This window comes from Acipenser ruthenus, chromosome 2 (assembly GCF_902713425.1).
Source record: "Acipenser ruthenus chromosome 2, fAciRut3.2 maternal haplotype, whole genome shotgun sequence".
NCBI classification, from domain to species: Eukaryota; Metazoa; Chordata; class Actinopteri; order Acipenseriformes; family Acipenseridae; genus Acipenser; species Acipenser ruthenus.
The window spans coordinates 2,255,001-2,281,216 of record NC_081190.1 but is presented as its reverse complement, the minus strand read 5'-3'; the positions used below and the strand labels follow the sequence as shown (position 1 = coordinate 2,281,216).

The 26,216-nt window shown below is 37.0% G+C and overlaps 1 protein-coding gene across 1 annotated transcript; it reads left to right on the top strand.

Annotated features, from left to right (window-relative positions):
* Positions 1-11,897: 11,897 nt before the first annotated feature.
* On the top strand, positions 11,898-23,704 carry LOC117403860 (T-cell surface glycoprotein CD8 alpha chain-like). The gene is made up of 7 exons (XM_034901874.2): positions 11,898-12,051; positions 12,855-13,166; positions 14,273-14,368; positions 17,714-17,824; positions 18,295-18,334; positions 22,535-22,593; positions 23,016-23,704. Exons 1-6 carry the CDS (start codon positions 12,006-12,008, stop codon positions 22,584-22,586), a joined length of 657 nt encoding a protein of 218 aa, XP_034757765.2. The 5' UTR covers positions 11,898-12,005; the 3' UTR covers positions 22,587-22,593; positions 23,016-23,704.
* The last annotated feature ends 2,512 nt before the right edge of the window (positions 23,705-26,216 follow it).

Below are 26,216 nucleotides of genomic sequence, written 5' to 3'. Positions count from 1 at the left end.
TAATGTACAAATTCAGATGAATCCTGAGCAACAGAAATTGTATTAATGCTTGGAGCTAGATATCCATGAAAACACTTGGGCAATGCATTACAGACTTTACTTACAATTCACAAAACCATTTACTCCTGTGTCATTAGCACACTTTTTCTAAATTTATTTTTATATAGTTTTGTGACACTGAAGATTTTTCTATATTCAGAAAAAAATGGCACTAATGACACTTTTGGGTAAAATACTTTGTGAATTTCCTCCAATGTATTAATTTTGAATCAGAAAGCAATAATTGAAACATAATAAATACTGAATGGTCTAAATATAGAATTACATAGTTAATAGATATGTTAAAATCAGAACTTACATTTTGCAGTGTAATGTGTAACTTGTTCTAGAATATTACAATCTATTCTATTCATTTTTAAGAAAATCATGTCTATCCAAATGCTTTTTGATATTGAGCTAAATGTTGCTTTTGTCAAGTCTGTATGAATGAAAGGAAGATCTTTGCATGATTTAGTGTGACAGCTGTTTATGCATCACATGGTTAATAATTGTTTTTCATTCAGAACCTCTAAAATGTAAAAACAGTATTGAGGTGACAATGCTTCCAGCTGTATGGGAGTGTGCTGACACAGCGTGCACATCCACCAACACAAGATCAGTGCAAATTCATTTGGGTTTTGATTTCCAAAATGACCAAACAAAATGATTTTTATAAACCTGACGGCTTTCTGTTTGTTTGTTGATTTTGTTTTATTTTTTCTGTGGGATACATTTTCACCTAATGTTATTAAAATATTTATATAAAAAAAAATAAAAATGGCAGTCGGTTTTCTTATTTATTTACAAATTGATTTTGCCCTCTCCTTATGAAAATATATTTTGTCAATGTGTTTCTTTAAATCCTCAGCCACCCTCTCAATACTTTTGGGGGTGGTGGGGGGGTCTTCATGGTATTCAATCAGGTCTCCAGCAAACACGGCTCTGATCCATGAGTATCACAACACCAGGAATCTGTTTAACAGTGAGCTGGTTTAAAGTCACTCTCAAGAGTACTGAATCAGTTCACTCCTGTCATGTCTTTCAATCAATCAGGTATAAAGTAAGATCTTAACTGTGCTCAGTTATATCACTTACAGTGTGGAGCAGTGCATTCCAAGAATATACAAATCAGTAATACACAGAGCCATGCACAATGACAGATGATGCATTCATCCACTGCCGGCAACAAGGAGCTTAACAAAAGCATGTCTGCAATGCTAATCAGCAACATATGTTGCATTCACACCCTAAACCAACTGGCACTGCACCAGGGGCATGCTTGGCCTAAAAATGTTTCGATTTATGAGGCACAATAAAACCAGCTTTTTATCTGAATTAAACACTAAACACAAAGTGAACAGTACAGATGTGTGAACCTTCTGTTTGCTATGAAACAATTCAAATGAATCTCTGAAGACATGTTTACTCATGAAACGTCTCTAGAACACTCGTTTGCATTATATTTAATCATACTAAATCTTAAATGTAAAACTAAGTGACACACTTTACTTACATATTGTGTGATCCATATAGTCCACGTGCCAGAAGCCACACTGTACATGCTTGTTTCCCTCGTTCATATTGCTTTTTATATCGGTACAGTAAACTGCTTGGCTTCTCCAGCTTAGCAAGGCAGCCAGTGTCGCCCATCACACCCAACATACAATACCTCATGCTTTGAAATGACATGACGGACTGCTGTTGAGTAGGTGCTGGTGATTCAAACAGAGCTCCTGCAATCTCCTACAGCAGAGGAACATTTGACTCAAAACTCACATCAGCTGGAGGAGAAGCCCCAGACTATGGAAAGTCAAAGCTTGCATTTTTACCTCCGTTGAAAGCCCCCTCTCACCCATCCTAAGATATATTGTTTCTTTAACAGAAACACGAGCAGGCTGCTGTACGTGCACCACAGGGATTCACACGTGAGTCTCCTTGCAAAGAGTGAGAGTGCAGACCACTAAGAGACATACTTATTAATCACATAGCCAGATATGTCTCATACAAAAACCTTAGCTAACGACCCTTACAAATTACTGTGCACCAGCAGAGTAACACTTAGATGATTTATTTTATCTTTAGTGGGAGCTATAAATATTGTGTCATCGTTTCAGAAAAAAGTGACCCTAATTGTGGTGTGGCGTGGCCGATAATTTTCTACCTGCGTTTTGTTCATCTTTTGGCCTGCGGAAATTCGAACTGCTCTAGCCAATAAGAAAGAGGCAGTGTGAAGCATGATGGGAGGAATGCTGATATTTTGCAAAGAATGTAACACACATTAGTGAACAAGACATTGAAACCAAGAAAAATACTTTTATTTTTATATTTTTATATTTTTTTACTTTCTATTTTTCTCTTCAAAATCAGACAAAAGCCAATCCTAATTTTAATTTGGGCTGTAAAGATAATTGGCTTAATTTGGTATTTTTAATTGTTATCAGCTCTTAAAAAGTTGTAGATTCCAAGTTAATTGTAAAATATTATAAGTAACTTGAAATTGCAACTTTTGAGGAGCTGAGAACAATTAAAAAGGTCAAATTAAGCAAATTATTGTTCAATTAAGGATCTACTTAAGTAATTGAAAGCTCAGTTGTAATGAAAACCAAAAGACACAGGGGTCCCGGGTCCCGGGTTTGAGAAGCCCTGTTCTAAAGACTGCTGATGAGCTGGTGGGAGTATATAAAAACTCTCCCCCACCCACAATAGAGGAACATTTGACTCAAAACTCACATCAGCTGGCAGATCTGCACTAGACTTTGGAAGCCCAGTGCTTGCATTTTCACTGCAGTGAAACCCCCCTATCACCCACCCCCAGAATGTGTGTGTGTGTATATATATACAGACGTGCTCAAATTTGTTGGTACCCTTACAGCTCATTGAAATAATGCTTCATTCCTCCTGAAAAGTGATGAAATTAAAAGCTATTTTATCATGTATACTTGCATGCCTTTGGTATGTCATAGAATAAAGCAAAGAAGCTGTGAAAAGAGATGAATTATTGCTTATTCTACAAAGATATTCTAAAATGGCCTGGACACATTTGTTGGTACCCCTTAGAAAAGATAATAAATAATTGGATTATAGTGATATTTCAAACTAATTAGTTTCTTTAATTAGTATCACACATGTCTCCAATCTTGTAATCAGTCATTCAGCCTATTTAAATGGAGAAAAGTAGTCACTGTGCTGTTTGGTATCATTGTGTGCACCACACTGAACATGGACCAGAGAAAGCAAAGGAGAGAGTTGTCTGAGGAGATCAGAAAGAAAATAATAGACAAGCATGGTAATGGTAAAGGCTACAAGACCATCTCCAAGCAGCTTGATGTTCCTGTGACAACAGTTGCAAATATTATTAAGAAGTTTATGGTCCATGGAACTGTAGCCAACCTCCCTGGGCGCGGCCGCAAGAGGAAAATCGACCCCAGATTGAACAGAAGGATAGTGCGAATGGTAGAAAAAGAACCAAGGATAACTGCCAAAGAGATACAAGCTGAACTCCAAGGTAAAGGTACGTCAGTTTCTGATCGCACCATCCGTCGCTTTTTGAGCGAAAGTGGGCTCCATGGAAGAAGACCCAGGAGGACTCCACTTTTGACAGAAAAACATAAAAAAAGCCAGACTGGAATTTGCTAAAATGCATATTGACAAGCCACAATCCTTCTGGGAGAATGTCCTTTGGACAGATGAGTCAAAACTGGAGCTTTTTGGCAAGTCACATCAGCTCTATGTTCACAGATGAAAAAATGAAGCTTTCAAAGAAAAGAACACCATACCTACAGTGAAACATGGAGGAGGCTCGGTTATGTTTTGGGGCTGCTTTGCTGCGCCTGGCACAGGGTGCCTTGAATATGTGCAGGGCACAATGAAATCTCAAGACTATCAAGGCATTCTGGAGCGAAACGTACTGCCCAGTGTCAGAAAGCTCTGTCTCAGTCACACTATGGGTCCTCCAACAGGATAATAACCCAAAACACACAGCTAAAAGCACCCAAGAATGGATAAGAACAAAACATTGGACTATTCTGAAGTGGCCTTCTATGAGTCCTGATCTGAATCCTATCGAACATCTATGGAAAGAGCTGAAACTTGCAGTCTGGAGAAGGCACCCATCAAACCTGAGACAGCTGGAGCAGTTTGCTCAGGAAGAGTGGGCCAAACTACCTGTTAACAGGTGCAGAAGTCTCATTGAGAGCTACAGAAAACATTTGATTGCAGTGATTGCCTCTAAAGGTTGTGCAACAAAATATTAGGTTAGCGGTCCCATCATTTTTGTCCATGCCATTTTCATTTGTTTTCTTATTTACAATATTATGTTGAATAAAAAATCAAAAGCAAAGTCTGATTTCTATTAAATTGAAATTCACTTCACTCAAGGACAAAAAACAACATACCTTAAATTGAAATTCAATTTACCCTAGGTGCGGAAGTTCTTTATTTGAGCTGTGTACAAAATAACAGCTTCCCTTGAATTGAAATTCAATTTACGCTAAGGTGCGCATGATCTTTATTTGAGCTGTGTACTTTTTTTTTTTTTGCACAAGCAAGGTGTGGCAGTTGTGAACTTGATGTCATGCATTTCAAGTGGAAGTAACAATATGACTACTTTTAACATTCCTACCTTGTGGATTTTGCGCATGACGTTTACTGGAAGAACGTTAGGCGACGGAATGACTGAAATGAAGCGATTGTAAGATAGATGTGGTTTTTAGACGATTCCTGTCAGGATGTTTTCCTCTGGACTGGTCTACGACTGGAGAGTCGAATCCGCAAGGAGAAGGTAAGAGACAACATCGATACGACCGGTGCGGGTACGTAACCAAACAAACGACAAACGGTAATTCGAAGCAGGGCAGGACTGCGCTTGCGAAGTAGGATTATATACCTAATAGGGTGATGGCCACTTGCAGGTAACTGGCTTGTAATCTGACCAATGAATAAATGCGATGTACTAGCAACTGATTTAATGATACTATAGATGCCCTGCCTGAAAACATCGCAAGCTTTAGCTGGTTTAAATGCAACTAATACAGTTTAAAGGCATAGTGTGGACAGGGCCTAAGACTCCCCGCCTCAGTTCCAATAAGCACATACTCAAGATTTAAAGATCAATGAATGCCTATATTGATTAATAAAAGAGAGAGAGAAAAAAACCACAGGAAACGATCACCTTTTACACCCACGGCTGCTGTGCAATAATAAGCTGAACTGGATAGTAACGAGTCCCGGACACTGTAGAAACAGTGTGTGTTTCCACTCGCAATTGATAGCGTCGCTGCTGAAGCCTGGTGTGGGCTAACTAAACGGCAGTCCTGCTGTAGTCAGCGTTTCCGTTGTGTCAGCTCAAGGCTTTAGTGGGGTTTCCACTGCGTTCCGCAGAGAAACGCCTCCTGCTGATTGTGTCGAGTGCTGGTCGTTCAACAGAACGCTTGTTTTTGCAATGGTAAGTGGGTGCCTGCTGGAGGACAGTGCTTGTGTGTGTGTGTGTTGCATTTAATACAACATAACAATCGATCGGAATTAAACTAGGTTCACTGGTTGTTCAAAGAACACAGGCATTAATAATAATTTAAAAAACAGATCCCACATTTCAGACATGTGTTTTAAACATATTGATATCTGCAGTTTACAAAGTGCAGTCAAACCTAATTGAAATACTGGAAGTGTACAACACATCTGACACACTTTCCATAACACTGTCAGCCAGGGCGGCAGTAATTCAGAAAGATGAGTCTGCAAGGTGACCCACAACGATTAAGAGTCGGTGGTGCAAATCTGCTTCGAAGCCTGAAACAGAATTCGTGTAGTCTTGGATGCGGAAGCACCTACCAACTGAGCGCCTACAAGGCTAGCAGCCCTCTTTCTCTTGCAAGGTACGTCATAATGCATGATGTCACTAAGTTAAAACAAACCCTGTATGGACAGCTTTAAGGTCCTTTTCAGAATCTGATATCCTGACAGACCGGGGCAACATGAAGGCCTAGCCTGTACTGTCAGCCACAAGCTACCCGTCTAAAGGAGGACACTCATACAGTAGCATTTCATTGTTTAAGCACTAGCTTGTGAATCTAGATTGAGTTGGTCTTAATAATACACACAGTACACGCGATGCAGGGAATACACTGAGGGTGAGTGCTTCTCCAGTGAATACCAAGCATCCCCGGGTCCGAGCGAGCGCTGAGCTGTCCAAGGTTCTGAATGCGTGGTTAACAGCCATAGAGAAATAATCTCAACGGGACCAGGATTTGATAGACAATACTACTACTACTACTACTACTACTACTACTACTACTACTACTAATACTACTACTACTACTACTACTACTACTACTACTACTACTAATAATAATAATAATAATAATAATATATTTGTAAATGCTATTTAAAGTAGTTAAATGCGCTAGAATATATGTAGAGGAATTTGTCTAACATTCGCCTAAATTACACAATTTTTATTGATTATTTTTTACTTTTGTTTGCATTAGTTTAAGTATGAATTCCTGGAGTTCCATAACGTAATGTTTCATAAACGTACTGTATATATTCGTAATTCAAACCGCAAATCTGTATGTGCATTGAATAATCACGGGGAACCCCACCCTCAAAACTGCTTCGAGTACAGTCTACTTATTAGAAGTGGGTTTTCCGCAAGTGACGAACACGTCAACATTTCTTTTTCTGAGAAATGTCCGTGTAATGTTAACTCCTGACAAGAATCGGGGCTGTTTATCACATACTTTGAAAGTGTAAATGTCATGACCAGATTACTAATGCTAATTCCACTGAAGAGATATATATATATATATATATATATATATATATATATATATATATATATATATATATATATATATATATATATATATATATATATATGTTTCTTTTATGGTATTATCGATAGTGCCAAAACGTGTGGTCTGAAGCTAAACTCGAGGGGTTGGCTTTGTTTCTGTGTAGGACGTCGTTTTGTGAAGGAAAACGTTTCTCATCTCCACGTCACTGACACGCAGATTCTGTACCTGAAGGCCAACAGGGCGTTCCAGAGTTCAATAATCAGGTCACTCAACAGGGGGCGGTAGACTCAAAGCCGACACTGCTGACTCCATAGAGACGACATTTTAATATTCTTTTAGAAAAGCAAAACTTTGTATTGCACTGGTGCTAAACATCTCGTTCATTTTGTTGAGGTTATTTTTGTGGTGGAAGTTTTTTTTTGTGATGTTTTGCATGGATATAATGTAGGGGTTAGGATCAGAAGCCGTAATGCAAATCAATTCGGCTTTTTGTTTAGTTCAAATGCATCTGGCTTTACATTAAAACAGCAGCAGCAGCAGCAATCCCTTTTACAAACAGCTAACCCCTTTTACTTTCTTTCTTTTTTAAACCTGGGTCTTTGGATTATTTTTTTCCCTGTGAATTTGATTTGGTTTGGCTTGATTTATTGCAGAGAGAAATCAGAAGAAGTCTTGATGTTCAGAGTGATTAGAGAATGTCAGTCACTTTCTGTGGGGGCTGCTGTGGAAAAACATTTCTAACCAAACTGAAGGATCTGCCAACAGGTGTTCTGTGTCCCTGTAAAAATGTTCCACTTGTCTTGTCAGTGCTAAGGGGTGCTTTAGTATTAAGGGATGCTTTAGTGTTAAGGGATACTTTTGTAGATATTGTAACGCTTCCCTTTAATGTTAATGTAGTTATAAATATATTTCACTAAAGATACTGTTATTAGATTTTTTTTGAATGTTTAAATGTTATTTTTTTCCAATCAAGAATCCAAGAGTGCCTTCACTGTGTGTTCATTGCAAACCTGCATTGCTAACAGAGCCCAGCTGTACCAGCTCTGTGATTTCATGCACATCACAGCATGGTTATTAATATCTAACCCATCTGCAGGCAGAGCGTACACATGTGACTTCTGTGAACTCGTCTACACAAACAATGATACTTTCTGTTCAGAGTCAACACGTTGGGGTCTAATGTGAAGACACTGACTTCTAGTTAAAACGCTGGCTATGGATTTTTAGTTTCTTGTAGTATTTCTTAATTCTATTCAGATTCTTGGAGATTGTTTAATACAATGTGCAGACTTGCTTGTAAATGAGATGTTCCCTCGCAATGGAAACATCTTGAAGAGGGAACGTTTAAAATGTTTTTATTGCTGTGTTAGTGCAGCTCTGTAATAGGGAGTCTGAAAGTCACCTCCCCATACTAACTGAATTGAATATACACAACGGGCAAGCAAGGTCTGGAACATAAAGTTACAGAAAACAATGAAAAGTGTGGTTCAAGCACCAGAGTATTTAAAAACAAAAAATAACAATAAAGATAGCTGGGAAAGGCCAATCCGTTACCCACCTAATGTGGGTCCCACTACACAAACATGAACAAGCTATTTCCTATTGAATTTTATATAGGGACTTATATAAGGATAATCACAGACAGGTGCACCCAGTTTTCCACCAGTGCACCTGTCACAGTATACTTTATACACAACCACAGAAGGAATGCCTTTTGCCTTCACCTGGCTGTGAGCTTGTATGGAGAGAACAGCTTTCCTCATTCCATTCATGTCATGTGATAATATGACCTTTCAGCTCTGTCAGCTACTTCTAGTCTCTGGAATGCTGTCTTCAAGGCATAGAGAAACAAAACTGCATCTGCACTGCCAAGATCGGCCGGCAACAGGAAATCATCACCAAGGTTTAGTTTGTTTTACATGATCTCCGAAGCTGGCCCATCCCTCATGTAATTAATTACTTTTTTTTTTTTTTTTAGAAATGACAGCATTATACAATATGCATCTCATTATCGCCAATCATAACGTTCAATACAATAGATAGATAGATAGATAGATAGATAGATAGATAGATAGATAGACAGATAGATAGATAGATAGATAGATAGATAGATAGATAGATAGATAGATAGATCGATAGATACAATTTTAAGTTAATTTAGTTAATTCCAAAAAAGGTACTTGGCAAATAAAAAATAATTATGTTGTGAAAAAAAATTGTTCTGCAAGTATGTCAGGAAGTGGTTTGAAATGAAGTTATCTCAACAATAAACCTGATGCCACAAACACAAGATAACAAGCATCAAAGAGTAAACACAGAGTCAAAAACACAAGAAAGGAGCTCTTTGTATAGCCTGATATCGGAAACTGTCCAAAATGTTTGGGTTTATTATCTAGAAAACTGCAGATAATGATATCTGCCAGACTCCAGTGGAATAAGTAGGATCAAAATCAAATACAGGATGTCGATATTTCAAACCGTTATGTTGAAATCACAAGATAACATTTCTCTGGATCTTATTTCCAGTGTTAATTAAACTGCAACGCATCTCATCTCCCTTTATGTATCTAACAGTTTATTTACTTTGCCGTCCTCACCGAAACTGCACAAGATGCTCTTGTATACAGTAAGAGACACCCATTACACAGCTATTGAATTCATTCCCATTGGTCAGTGGTGAAGAACAACGAGCTTCCTGTATTTTGAAACATCAAATAATAATAAATAATACATCATTTTAATTTGCTTCTGAGTTGGTCTATTTTACAAAACAATATTATAGAAATGTTGTAATCAATTGTTTATCTGTTAGGAAAATGCATGATAATATTTGGTAAATTAATGAAATACGTTAGCACAACCTGTACAGTGTATACATGTAAAAATACAACTGCAATAAATTATTGTATAGAATATAAAACTGTAACCTTATGGCATCGTATATAAAACAGCAATATATCCAGTATACAGGTCGTAATACAGTTCTATAGAACATCAGGTACACTGTTAGATATGACAAGGGAGATGAAACGCCTTACTATATAAATGAATGTAGTTTTAGAAAGATTCTAGCTTAATTTCATGTAGCCAGACTCAGCAGTGTTTATTCATGAAGCTATTGTCTGCATTTTTAAAAACATTTGAACACTTTTCATTTTAACACTGAATATTAAGCACATTGCATTGCTGCTTCACTGCTTTGAGAAACTTTTTTTTTTTTTTTTCCAGAATAGCAAACCTATTTTACACAAACACCCTGTGAAGTGTTCGGCGTTTCTTATACGAGGCGGTGTTGTGGTTTTTCATGAAGCCGAGCAGGTATGCGTTCGTTGGCAGGACCCCGTGCACGCGCTCTGCAGACCCCCGGCTGCATCTACAAGCTGTTTGCAAGAGCCGTGTGTAAAAGGAAAGCATGAAAAAGGCTTGTAACATTTAGAGGGGGTGCCATGAAGAACTTAGCACGAACAAACTCCTGTTACAAAAACAGTTCAGTATACATCCTTCCTCGTGTTTCAGACTAGTATTGTGATGAACAGATTCCATCAGGAACCAAGCTGCCTTTTGCTAGGACCCACTCCTGGAGAGAGAGAGAGAGCACATTGATTCCAGTCCTAACATATATGTCTTATTTAATGGCAATAATCCACGCCACAGTGTGCGTTATAAATAATAACTTGGGCAGTAATGCAGGAGTTACTCAGCAAAGGGTAATACAGTTATTTTGTGTGTTTTGCGGTTCTTAAATATATATTGAGAAGCGATTTCTGAATAGTATTGTATGTTCACATTCCAAAAAACAAAACAAAACAACAACAAAAAACAGGAAGAAATACAAAAGCCATGCTCTGAAAACGGTTTCCTTAACCCTTGTGGTTCAGAGTCTGGAATGTAATTCTCTGGTGTACTGTGCTGTTTCCAAATGATCTTTATATATTACTAGAAAATATTTGTATTGCATGCAGACTACAAGGATATATTTTCGTTTCATTATAAATGACATATTAGAAGGCAATCATTATTAAGGATTTCTCAAAACTCATCCATCAGTACATCTTAGCTGTGTACCGATGTCATCCAAGGCACACGTGGTTCACCTGGTAAAGGCACTACTGGTGCAGGGGGGAGTCATACAGTCAGGGCAGCGCAGTTTGGTTCCTGACTGTCTAAAGATGTCAGTCTTTGCTGGGGATTACACAGGGATTGTTGCTGGCTCTGGCAAAATCTCCCTTTGTCTTTGAGAGGCCAGTAGCTCACTGACATCCGCTGCCGAGTTCCTGGGTCTTAAGGGGTGGTGGGCTTGGTCGTGGGATCAGAGGGCGGCCACTGACTTTCAGTTCTCCTGAGCTGTTGCAGGGATTTGCTGCAGTAAGGGAACATAAAACACCACTGACTTTCAGTTCTCCTGAGCTGTTGCAGGGAATGGCTGCAGTAAGGGAACATAATTGGAGAAAAAAAAATGTAAATCTTCTAAAATTAAAAAAAAGACAGCAACACTTTTTATGCAAAATAGTACAGTATCTTTTTTGTGAGTAAAATAAATTATTATTTTGTGGGTAGGGTGACTCTTATTATAAGAGAAATCATTTTACACAGTTTAAGCTTTTGTTCATAGCCCTCTCACCCAAACTCCACAAGACGACAACTTCAATATGATGAGAGACCTCTATGTACTGATGATATAGTGCTCCATTTCCATGGCACAATACTGCATACTAATCTTCTCAATGGCACCGCAGAGTTTCCTTATTGACAATCATGAAGTGACTTTAAGTAAGGTACCCTGGCCATGTTGAATTTATCATGTAGACTGAGCTTGGGATGAGTCCAAGATGAACACTTTGAAAGATACCATGATGGTAGTTTCTACAAAGCATGGCCATGAAAAACAGACAGAAAGAAAGCATTTTGAATACTGATTTCTAAGCAGTGCAAAAGTAGGCTGTTGTAAATTATTTGGTAGTTTTTGTACTTTGTATGGGGCTGTACAATTAGGTTTGCTCAATACAGAACTACAATAAGTACACGCCTACTGTACCTGGAACGCCTTGGGGGTGTCACTTCCTGTCAAAAGCAAGCCACACAGTCGAGTGAGAGCCCCATTTACAGCCCGGTTCATGTGCTGTCAAATAGGATATTCAGATAGGATAATCAGTGCTTCCCTGTTTCAACAACATGATCCAAACGCTGTGGTTCCTCTTTCTTCTGACTGTGGTTCAATGTAAGTGCTTTTCCATGGAAACTCTTCTGATAATGTAGCCTAAAGAAAGCTTTGTGATATATATTTATTTTAATTTATTTTACTATAAATCAATGGTTAAATAATTAAACAAATCTTATGCAACGGATTGTAAATACATTTACTATTTATATACGGTACACTGTAATGCTTATGGCAGATCTTAGTAGCAGAAGGATTTGTACTGGCACTAAGGCAGCTGATTTCTGCCAGCAGCTACACAAAACATATTCTTCCTATAACTACCCATTTCCCTTTCTCTAAACTCTAATACAATAAAAATGTCTCTCTTTATTCAGCTCTGATGTTAAGCTACTGGCAGCGCAGTGTTTGTGGGGGTTCCTTACTGGCAGTAGAATTTGTACTGGAATAAGAACCCTTTAAAAGGCTGATTTGTCACTCTGAACGTTTATTTCAGGAATACTTGGGTTCTTTTTGAGCCTCTAAATTACAGTCTGAAACAATACAATAAACATTACAATGTGTTTATAATCTCTTCTTAGACATGTATGTTTAACTCTTAGACTTGTGGTTTTACAGCTTAATCTGCAGCTGCGTGACTTTATGTCATTGATTTCTTGTAATAAAATAAAAAGACAAGTCACTGAGGAATAAACTTATGACTATGACTTCAAAAGAAATTCTAAGATATAAAACAATGTACGCAACAAAGTTACCTAACCAGAATTAAACAACTCATGCATCTCATTTAGGGGGCTTGTGATTAGTCTTTTTTGTAGCGGTATATAGTCTTAACTGTGTAAAATGATATTTTTTATTTGCAGGTTTGAATCAGGAGGAAATCGTTACAGAAGGGAAGTCTGTAACTGTTAAGTGTTTTTCAACCAAGTCATCCTTAGACAGTGGCGTATACTGGTTTCAACAGACAGAAGGGCGGGATGCAAAATTTTTGGTTTTCACTTCCAGTATTGGAACAGAAAGAAATAAAAAAGATAACCGTTTCAAATCCTCAAGAAGTGGGCAGGGTTACAGTTTAACATTCACGTTCAAAAAGGACGATGCTGGGATATACTACTGTTTCCAGGTATCCAATAATAACATGGAATTCGGAACCAGCACAAAGATTTCAGTGAAAAGTAAGTCAGTTATTTTATTACCTTGGGACATTTTCATGCAAACTCAATCAACAATAGCACTAGATCCTTTAGCGCAGTTTCAGTGAAAACCACTGTTTAAATGCTGACTTTCGCTTCAGATTTGTGAATTTGCAAACACCCCTATCTGGTCCGTAGAATTATTTTTGATACAGTAAACATGCTTTTCTGTTTTTGAACACTTTATAAAACATTCTTGGCAAGAGTAAACCTGTTTTTGATAGTGGTCTGAAATGAGGACAAAAATAATCTTTAACCAGAGGTGATGCACCAACAGATTATTATTATTATTATTATTATTATTATTATTATTATTATTATTCCCATTCACTTTAACATTACTAATTTAAAGAATTTCAGCTGTCAGAAATGATTTGTGAAAGTCACCCAAATTCTGTGCTGGTTATACTGTATAGTTACATACATCACCTGCAGGAACTGGTTAGTTACTAACATGTTTTCTATATCTACACATGATATTAATGATATTTTTTTATTTTTTAAGGCTGTGTTTCTATTTATAGACACCTTGGAAACACTGATGCCTGTCATATAATGGCTGCACTTTCTAATGAATTCCAATGCATTAGCTGCTATATATTACTGACACCCTGCACTTAATATAAGATCATTCAAGAAAACATGTTAAATACAAGCATTTAATGAACTTGAACATCAATTCATATGATAAAGACCAAACTAAACAAGTTCTGGTAGTTCAACAAACAATCTGTATAAACAAACACAAAACAACCTAAGCAATTTCAAATAGGTGTAGCTTTATTAAGAAGTGGGTAAAGTTTACTAAATGCTTACCCTAAATCTGTTACCTGGAGTTATGGTAAGTTGCTGATACTTTTGCCTGTGACTGTATTACTATGGAGTTAAAGGATGGCTGGATTTAGATGTGACAGTGTCAGATCAACACAGTAGACCCCACTGTGTGTACAGTATTGTAAGCGTGTACATACACTTACAACCAAAGTGTCTTTTGTGTGAATATTGTGTCTGCAGTTCTTTATATCTGTAAGTGCAGCACACCAGTGTTCAAGCACAATACCCACCTGGGTCTTCGTTTATCTTTATAGAAGCACCACAGCCTGCTACAACTACAAAAGCGCCTGCCAATGCAACAACCCAACCTGCCACTGCGAGAAACCCGCCGTGTACCTGTCCAGCGAGAGGTACTGTTTATTTATTACATTGTGGGAGAGAAGGGCAGAGCAATTCTGTTTAACATTTGCACAGTATTTCTGTTTTTCTCTGTTTTTTTATTTATTTATTTATTTTAGCTATGGCTGCTCTTACTGACAACACAGCAGTAGCAGTATAGGATAAAAAACTAAAAATAATGTATTATTATTATTATTATTATTATTATTATTATTATTATTATTATTATTATTATTATTATTATTATTATTATTATTTTTAATTAGTAGTCAGACCTGGGACAAATATATTTATATTTGAGATTTAATTAATAAATACCAACTATTTCAAGATTTTGTCGCATTCATAGTTTTATTTTAAAATATTTTAATATAAAACGAAATTGATATTTCATATTTCAGACTTAATGTGTTATGCTACACATCATTGTAACACATTTATAAATATATTTGAAACAGAAATTAAAATATTTGAATATGTATAAACATTCTCAACAACATTATTTGAAATATTGAATTATTTAGAATCATTTAAAAAAAAATTGAAATATTTAAATAAAATCTATATTTATTCCCAGGTGTGGTAGTAGTGTCATCATTAATATGCATTGATCCTAATATGAGTCATTACAACACAGTGCAGTACGAGAGTTAATAAGAAAAATTATTATGTATTATTATTATTATTATTATTATTATTATTATTATTATTATTATTATTATTATTATTATTATTATTAGCAGTAGTAGCAGTAGTATAAGTAATAGTAGTAGCACTATTATTATAAATTGATCCATATACAATATGCTTACATCTATCTATCTATCTATCTATCTATCTATCTATCTATCTATCTATCTATCTATACAGTATATATATAGAATAGGCTATAAGTTGCCTAAGTAGTGTGTTCAGCCTATTTATGATTCTATATGGACTGTTGCACAGTGTATCACAAACCTACAGTATGTAAGTGCTTCATTTATATTAACTGTGCTTTTCTGTCTGAGCCTTAGGAAAGCGTGTGTATGGAAACACTGTGTGTGAGTTAACTGAATCAGAGAGTTACGGAGAATATGTATCAATACTAACGTTTTCATCTAGAACAGTTTCTCAAAGTCTTTCAAGAAATTGAGAGACTTGTATTCGAAACGTTTGCAAACAAAATGTTCCTTTAAGTATTGCTACATATTGTGGTTAGGCTGTTGAAAGGGTGTTTCATACTAGACTGAGTGCCAGGCTTGAGGCCCTGTGATCAGCACTGCTGGGTGTCACACATTAATATAGCAGATTCTGATTCTGCACATATCGTATATATATATATATATATATATATATATATATATATATATATTAATATCAATGATCACATAGTATAAATTAAAGTATAAGCTTCAGGTGTTTTGCTTCGGTTTCTCGCTATCATCCTGTAGTAGCTGCTCCATTTACATTCACAAATGTGGTGGACACAAGTATTGGGAATGTAATAGCAAGGCTGTGTGCTCCAGTGTGTCCCCGTGGTCTGAGTCTGCATTCCTGTTCATGCAGAGGACTAAAGCAGCAGCAGCAGCCGCAGGGTCTGTGCCTCCCCCATTGCAGCGCTCGCATGTGCAGGGCTTGGCTCAGTGTGCACCAGATTCAACTCACTGAACCAACACCTGTTCCACTTACACAACCAGACATACAGAACGCAGGTGCTTTGCTGGAGAGATCTTCAGTGCACGCAAGGCGTTGAAGATTACTGCAGAAGGGTTTTTTTTTAATTTTTACCATTTAACAGGTGTTTTGTTATTTACTTGTAGCACATGTTTTTTCACCCGTCATAACGTTTAAAAAAAGGCCTAGTTTTGCTGGCAGTTTTAAATAGACATTCGTGATGTGGAGCCGGGGGGGGGGTTACAGTGGGAGTATTTCTGCACAGTTTATGTTTTACTTTCCACTCAAAGAGAATGTGTTTCTTGGTAAAATAAAGTATAGCACCCTCAGGGGTGTTATATTACTAAAAGGTCATATTAAATTGATTTAGTGGCTCCAAAAAAAGAGTTACATATTACTGATTACTTTCTAAAGAAGTACTATATTACTGATTACTTACTGCTTTTTGATTACTTTTGCCAGTAATGAAAGAACGTGCTTGCACTGATAAGCGCTCAAACGAAAAGCCTGCTTTGTGCTACTGCCAGTCTCATATTCTGCATGCTTCTAAATTAAATAATACAATCTCATCTCTGTTACTTTTTGCCCTGAGAACTCATCAATAATTTGATTACAATGTGTAATGCGTTACTGTAACTTGTTACTTCCCACTGAAGGAATGTCGCATTTTGGTTTCAATTTAATAAAATGATCACATTACTGTTTGCATTGATTTACATGAAGTCATTCATAAAAATACAAACAATAGCGACCTTAGTACAGTGGGAAATTAATTGCTTCCAAAGCATATATTTTGGTTCAAGTCTCACGCTTTTCTAATAATTAATTAAATAAATAAATAAATAAATAAATAAATAAATAAATAAATTATATATATATATATATATATATATATATATATATATATATATATATATATATATATATATATATATATATATAATTTAACACAGTGAATGCATTATTTTAAATTGCGTATTTTATAATGCTAAAATGTATTTAGGACCAACATTTACTGGTGCTTTCATTCACCAAATAGGCCTGACAGATTAATAATAAAAACACGCAAAAATTATAAATCTATCATTTCAATCATAAATCTGTCATTTCAGTCCGTCATTATGGAAAATAAAAGTACATTTGCAATAATTATTAAAAGAATCATGAAACATTTTAGGTCATGAATTGAACCTTTTTTTTTAATAATATATACACACCTGTGTCGAAGTTCAGTTTTTACACCTCAGTTAACTGAATGCATTTCTTTTTGATCTGGCGAGGTGCTAGTTTGTAAAGTATAAACCTTCCTACAAGTGTCAGGTTATGATGTTTTTTATTCCGTGTGCTAAATTCTCAAATCTATTTACTCCGAAACATCATCAGCACAATTTTTCAGATTGTAAAAACACACCCAAAACAGAAATATACAACGCATACATTAAAATTAGGTGCTTGTGAGTCTGACAAAAATAATGCTGCTGGCGATTTGTAGTAAATGACTTTGAGAATCTGGCCCTTAATGTAGTATTTAAGTTTTTTTTTAATTATTTTTTATTATTATTATTTTTTTATATTTATCATTTTATTATTGTAATTGGAGATCTTTCCTTCAGAATGTGTCAGTAATGATTTGTAGTAAACAGCTTTGAGAATCCACAGCTGTGTGCTTGATTTAGTCTTTTGCCGTGTTTGTACCATAGGTAAACCGAGAGATACCAGACTGACCTGCGATGTGTTTATCTGGGCTCCTCTGTCTGGCGCAGCCGGTTTGCTCCTGGTAATCCTGGTCATCACCATCATCATGTGCAGCAGTAAGCATTACTCTACTGTAACCCTGGCGACTAGGCAGCTATGGACAAAAGCTTTGCATCACCCGATATCATTAACTAATGTTGCTTCATAAAGTCAGATGAAACCTGCAGAATAATGTTAATGAATTACACACCGCTTTGATTCAAAATTTCAAAGTCTAACATGAAATACTGTACTACTATTATGGCTTTTGGTAGACTTTTGCAATAACATTTTATAGTTTCTTTGATTACATGCTGTTAAATAAAAGATCAAAATTATGTTTTTAATTACGCCTACCTCCTAAAATTCTAGGTGATGCAAAACATTTTGGCCATAGCTGTATGTTGTTTGTGTAAAAATAAAAGCATATTGTTTCAGCTTTTGAGCATATAGAGAGTATAATACTTCCCGTGAGCCTTCAGAAAAGGATTGTGATCCATGTTATTTCTTATTGAGTGAATTGTATTCCTCTTCTTTGTCTTTGCAGAAGTCAGGACGAGGCGATGCCCTCATCACTACAAGAAAAGGTCAGTACAGTAACACAAAGCATTGTGTGGAAAGCGTCAGTCTGCTTCTGAGAATGTGAATTCTGGTTTTGGTCTGGTAGAGCACAAAGGCACGCGGTGGAGACATACAGTAACCTTCAGGTCTATGGAGGCTTTACGGTATTCTGTTTTTTATACTGCAAATAGTACTGTAAAAAGAACCTATTAAAATAGGCATTTGTATAAAGAATTGATTCAACATGTCCTTTCTACACGAACAACACACGGAAAGCTCTCCCTTACCCTGGGTAACCTGCACTCTTCCACGGGGTAACCTGAATGTACCCCTTGCTGCCCAAGTGACCTTTTCCATTGCTTGTAAGACCTGCACCTTCCCCTCTAACTTTAAGAAATGTATGCAGTACTGTCACATTGCTCTTTTTGGCTGTTAGAGTTTTAAAGGAATAAATGAATTACCTGAGAAGCTTTGCAATTAATTTTTATAGAAATTCAGCTGGAATTCATTGCTTTACCATAATATATTTTGATTGTATTAATTTGCAACACATACAGACTCATGGTTGAAAAGCACAGTTTAAATGTCACCAAACTAGGAAAGTTATGCAACATTAACAGTTTAATTTTCCTTTTCAAAATGTGGTGTAAATCAAACATCAGTATAAAGCAGACCTTGATAAATACGACCCAATGTGTTACGCACTGTACCAGCAACTGTAGTACTTCAATTTGAAACACATTTAAATGATAAAACACTGAAAATATGCATGTTCACCAGCATATCATAATTATTACAATAACAGATATACAGATGTATTTTACAGTGTATTCACATTCGTACACAATGAGGTGCAGTATTTCACAGTAATCGGATTCTGCGTCACCATTCAGTGAGATAAGATCAGTAGAAATGCTACAGCAAAGTACATTGGCTTTTTGGGCCACACGGACTTCGGGGAAATAGATTACATTGATTAAAAAAAATTATGAATACAGTACAGACACACACACACAAATACATACATACACCCACTCAAATATATACATACATACACACACACACACACAAATATATACATACATACACACACACACATACAGCGGTCCAGATAAGCTGCGTACCTGCAGTTGTTACGCATTAAAAAATCTGAACTACTCCCCCAAAACTTCCCCTAACAGCTGCATCTCCCAGAATACCCCATGTCTTCTGTTACTTGGAAACTACACAAGAAAAACCAACCCTACAAACATGATCCAATCTCTGGCTAGTCCAGTTGTCTTAGCAGCCAATTACAGTAAGAAAAATAAAAATTCAAAGCTACACAGGTTGAAGTGTAAACACCCCAGCCCAGCTACAAATCCAACTGGAACCACCGTCAGAGGCAACCGCTAAAAAAAGGTGCCTATAATATTAAACATACTGTTTTATAACTTATTTTATTTATCTTTGCGGCTTTATATTTAAGTTTTAATGTAATGTTAAAATATAAGTCACGTAATTAATTTGCAGACAGTACCGGTTTTGGTCACATGCAGCCCATGCGATTCCACGGGGCCCCCTGCTGTAGTGACTCAGTTAATATACAAAACACTTAGACTCATCAAGTCTGCACCAGAATGAATGACGTACTAGCCATTGTGCCGTTCTTCTTATCTTTATGCCACAAACCATAAACTGAAAAAAAACACAAAGCCGTGTGCAAGTTTGTCAGTATGTGCCGTGTAATCATGTCACCCACGATTAAATATAAAACGGCAAGACATTTCAAAATGAACTCATTTGGACACACTACAAAGTGTGCTTGTGCGTGCCGTCAGTGCTGCAGACGTGAGTGTATACAGGTATAGGTGCCTCACACACACAGGGCTGCGTGTTTGAATGAAGCTGGAAACACATTTAAATAAATGCGTTTCCACACGATGTATCGTCCTTCGCTCCACTACATCTATGTGAAATGTGTTGGACCTGTATCCTACCCTCAGTATTGCCTTGCGTCTGTATTTGACTGTCGTGTCAAATACATAATGATTTCATAATGATTTCCATTACATGAGAGTAGTTGTTAAAACCTCATCTGATATTTGACTCAGCTCTCGCCAAGATAAGCAGCAACTAAGACATAGCTTATTTTACTGTAAACGAATGTGATCCATCTGCGTTTCCTTCCATCTGATGATGTAGATATCCTTCTGCCTGGTGTTGACGGCTGAAGTGTAATGCTGGCTCCAGGGATCAGCTTATTTTGCCTCCCTAGCGCATCAGCACACACAACGGCTGCAATGATGGCTCCAGGGATCAACCACAGTGCAGCCTCCCTAGCGCATCAGCATGACAACCGTCTGGACTGAGGAGAGTAGGGTACTTCCCTGGGGTACTTCGACATCGGCTTAAGAGGGCTCGACAGTGATTCTGGTATCCCAGCATTACCCACCTCCAAGCATGACATTAATCAAAAAATATTTACTTTCTACAATGTCGCAAAAAAATGTGCACCAGATTTGCTGAAAACTGGAATATTCAGCTATAATTGCAGACTTTGCTGCTACAGAAGTACGAAAGCTTAAAAAGAGTTCATTTTTACAAGTCTTACCGTTTTATCTTATCGTGGGTGACGTGATTACACGGCACACACTGTTAAACCCGACACGATGTGTTTTTTCTGTGTATGGCTTGTGGGGTTAAAAAAAAGAACAGTAAAATGGGTAGTAAGTCTGGTGCAGACCTGAGATTAATATCGTTTTTTTTATGTAGGGTGAGTTCACGGAGATCATTCTGCGCAGATTCTATGCTGCATCTGACCAATTTAACCATGATCTCGGTGAACGCACGCATTGTAACTGAGCCTCGACAGCAGGCGGGGCCCGTGCAATTGCATGGGCTTAAAACCGCTAGTGTCTGCAAATTAATTACGTCACTATATTTTAACATGCTTAAACAGTACAGTGGCGGCTCCTTGGGGTAGGCAAGGAAGGCACCGCCGCCTCGAAAATTACTTACATTTACTTTTATTTGCATACATATTACTTATTTTGCACGCAAGATACGCCACGTGGTCTCTGTGCTGTACTGCTTCCCATACAGTCGCTAGAGGAGCGGAGGACAAGGGAGATTCTGCCTACTTCTGCAGTGTGATTAGCCAATTCCTCCTACTTTCATCTCGTAACGTCAAACGTTTAAAAAAAAAACACACAAAAAAAACACACACACATTGTTCTCACTGCCGGAACTCCAGCGTGCGTTGATTTGTGTGCAAGGCGGCAGCAGAGAAAACGGGAAGTGAACGACGATACCGCTAACTCTTATTTTCATTTTGATTGTAATACATTTAAAAAAAAAAAAAAAAAAAAAAAAAACATACCCAAACATACAAATGCATGAAGTGTTTTTTTTTTTCAAATGTTCAACACTTGGTTTTCCGCCATAATTTAAGGTCTAATATATAATGCCATTGTGTTATTGATGACGAGTGAGCGTGGTGGTTTTCAGTAAATTAAATTAGACATATATATTTTTTATTATCATAATCGTCCTTTTGGGGATTTTTTTAAAATAATAATAATAATAATAATAATAATAATAATAATTATTATTATTATTATTATTATTATTATTATTATTATTATTATTATTATTATTATATGGTGTTGGTATTATTGTCTGGTTTCACGATTGCATATTCAGTTATTAGCGCTTTGCTTTGTTGGTGTATCGTTTAGTAAACAAACAGAAGTGTTTAGGTAAATTGTAGCATTTGTATTGAATAGCATCTTTTCAAACGTAAAAACAGCAGCGAAAAAGTCAGACCCGCTGCCAATATTTTATGCCTCCCCGATTCTTGGGGCCACCAGCCGCTACTGACTCAGTGAACATGTTAAAACTTCAATATAATGCCACACAGATCAATAATACATGGAAATGCATTAATAAGTTATAAAACAGTATGTTTAATATTATAGGCACCTTTTTTAGCGGTTGCCTCTGACGATGGTTCCAGTTGGATTTGTAGCTGGACTGGAGTGTTTACACTTCAGCCTGTGTAGCTTTGAATTTTTCTTATTCTTACTGTGATTGGCTGGAAAGACAACAGGACCAGCCAGAGATTGGATCTAGCAACTCTAGCAAATACTTTGAGCAAAATATGGGCAAGTCTGTGCTGAATAAATGAAACGATGCCCGCTTGCTTGTCTGTTTTTAATTGCAGTTTATCTTTCTATCCTTTTCAGACCACTGAAGGATAGGAGTGGAAGACCCTCGGTACCAGACAGATATGTTTAACACTGAGGTATATCTCAAATCAGAGATCTCACTGCTGTTTCATGTAACATTTCACACAGCAAGAAACTATTGCAAATACAGTGTTCATATTCGGATTGCTTTCATAATTTGAGTCAGTTGTTTGTTGATAGAACATAGGGAGAGAGAGAGAGAGAGAGAGAGAGAGAGAGAGAGAGAGAGAGAGAGAGAGATATATAGATATAGATATAGATATAGATTATATATATATATATATATATATAGAGAGAGAGAGAGAGAGAGAGAGAGAGAGAGAGAGATATATAGATATAGATATAGATTATATATATATATAGAGAGAGAGAGAGAGAGAGAGAGAGAGAGAGAGAGAGAGAGAGAGAGAGAGAGAGTGGAGTATAGATATTGAGTCCTCATGTCTTGTGACTAGATATTTATTTCTTTTTATTTCAGATCCAGCATTGGCACAGAGATCACTGGATTTACTGAGTTTGTGAAAGCGATAATGCTGAGAAGTTCTTTGTACATTTTGCATGCTCTCGTCTAGATACACTTCTTTTATAAGCATGAATACTATTCGCTCAAAATGTTTTGGTATACACTTCTGTGTGCATGGAAAAACACACATTGGTAAGATTTTATAATGTAAATTAATTTAAATTAATAAAATAGTTTTCAGATGAGGGCTTCATTAGAGCTGTATAGATATACTACTGCTGTAAATGACACATATTGGCTTGAAATTGATAAAATGTACAGTGCATTTTCACCAGGAAAGGAAAGTAATAGATTTCTTGACTGATACAATTAACAAACAGTGCTACAGTGCGTGCATGAAGTACCTTCATTGATATTGAGTTCATAACTAGCAAACAATTATATAGGTACCTTGATGTAAATACTCTGAAACAGCCACACAAACATAGTAATGCAAATATTTTCATGAATGTGTTGTAGGGCTACAGCTTTCTTTTATGATTAATTTGTATGTAACAATACCATGCTCCAGTCCAGTGTTGTATAGTGTGTATTATATTGCAAACGCATCATCTTTTAACATTGTGTACATGTGCATATACTCTGCTTGTTAATGTGTACAATTACTACTGCTGAAAATAAACACATACTTTACCAAGAACAAAGACTTGTTAAATACCACAATATAGGCCATACTTGTTACAATGCATTGTTTTGTAGCCCTATATTCAGTGCTTTGCAGAGATCTCTCAAACGCCTGAATTACAGGTGCCCCATCCCACTCATCTTTCTCAACAGCTCACACCTGCCCCCGTGTGTGGAGGTGCATTGCAATTACATCATCATTCTACCAAACACAGCTCTTTCATAAATGTATTACAGTACCACAGTACTACTGCTGTATTTTATGGAAGCAGAAACTTCACAGTCCTACTACATAGTAAACACTTTGAATGTATATTACTGCAGTTAGACTGCGTCACAAACACTGCACATTATATTGTAACGTGCTCCAGGGAAGGCAGTAGCAGGGCTGGTAGGTGACATAATCACGCACAAAGACATAAGCCCGATATACTGCTGTACAAAAGAGCCGGCTCCTTTGCAAGGAGCGTATATCGGGCTCATGTCTTCGTGTGTGATTACGTCACATACCAGCCCTGCAGCTGCCTTCCCCCGTGCACACTACAATATTTTAGTTCATTGCAGTAATAAAGATTTTGTAAGTTATAATTTTGTAGTTAATATTTTCTGTCATATTGTTAAGCTGCCCTTTGTACCACAGTTTACCAAGGTTTACCATGCTTTTTGCAATGCTCTTTACCGTTCCTCGCTTATCCTTTACAATGCTTCCCGACTGTATGCTTTAACTTTATTACACATTGCTGTGCTTTTACTATGAGTAACTTTTACTCACACTTACTGATCTATTGACACTGGCTGATGCTACCTAAAAAAACTTTCCAAACACCCGTCACATACGATACAACAGCTTCATGTTGGTTTACATCAAAGCTTTGAAACTGGACCACAGTGTGAAGAAAGCAAGCAAATAAAGTCTAGACTCTTAAACTATTGAAACATTTCAAGAGCTCCTGTGTGCAAGCTCAGTTGTTTCCTAGCTCTGTAACATTAAGGGAACACTGTTTTAGGGGTCTGTCTTTATTTGCTGTGTTTTCACATTTTGTGCACAGCCAGTGAGTCAGTATTTCTCAGGTGCAGTATCATGATGACCAGAAGGTAGTGCTGTTACTGTATAGTGGACTAGAACTGTTGTGCGTAGCTGGGTTTACTGTAAGTATGTCATAGGTTTGGAGAATTTTTTATTGGGTTGATTTGGCATTGGAGATTAAAAGCTAGTGCATTTACAAGAAAGCAAAAATAAAATAAATAAAATAAAATAAAACCTCACTTTTCCATTTAATTATTATAAAAGTATAAAGAAGTCCATTCCTTTTTACACAATGCAAGTGCAGAACACAAATGGTATGCCAGAATAATGACAATGAGAATCTTCACCTACACAACCACTCCTGCATGCCTGCGTTGACCTGCAGAGGTACTAATTAAAGGTACAGTACATCTTTATTTATTTCTGTATTTATTTATTACCTCTGTTACAAGTAGAATTATTATAATCACATTGGATGCGGTTCCTGTTTTTGAAAGGGATGACAAAGGCTGTGGCACTGGGGACAGCATGTCTTGTGATATACAGCTGTATAACAGACTAGTCTAGAGAGTATTCAAGTTGATTGACAGAGGTGTTTGCTTGTGTATTATAAATGCCCCTGTTTCTATCTCTGTCCTCTGCACTCAGATCATTCTCAGAACTGGAGCAGCATTCTAGTTTTCCAATAAGAGCTATCCATATCCAGCGACTACAGATGGGGCTGATTTGAGGGTGATGGTTTACCCAATGGCATTTCAGTGAGTCAGAGGGGTTCAGAATCCCAGACTGCACTCTGACACTATGGTAGTCAGCATCTACAGATATATCAGGATTTGAACTTGCAGCCTTGTGTCTCATAAAGCTAGCCCGCTACCAGGTGAGATTAGGAGCCGCTTCACCAGCCAAGCTGGTAGGAGTTCCATTTGTCATCCTGGTCGTTCCATTTCCCTCTCCTTTATTATACTGTATGCCCTCAGTTTTCAGAACTATTATATAGCAAAACCCCACTGAAGACACCAAACAGCCACTGATCTGAAGTGACAACACCCAGGCCCTACCAGGTGAGCTAAAGGAGCGCCTGTTAGCCTGGTGAATTCCTCTACCTCATTACAGAGCAGCCAATCACATGGGGAAAGAGAACGCAGCCCCGGATTGCCCTTATAAAACTGAGCTAAGAATATGCACCCAAAAACTTCTGAACCCTAACCATGGCCTCACAGGGGAATCGTTCAGCTCCCCTGAAGCAGACCTGAGAGGGAACAAGCGCTTAGCGTCTGCTTCAGTGTGACTCAGTGAAATAAATGCAATCGTACTCCTACATTCCAGTTTCATTCCTAGAGTAGCATTAGGAGAGATAGTATGTGGATTATTTAAATGAACAACCGCAGATTATGCTTTGCATTTAGCCTTGTTTGCAGGGAGCTGGTGATTCTGTATTTGCACAATCCACCTATCGCCCCTCTGCAGTATCAAGATCTGCTTACTATTCTCTCTCTCATTTGCAA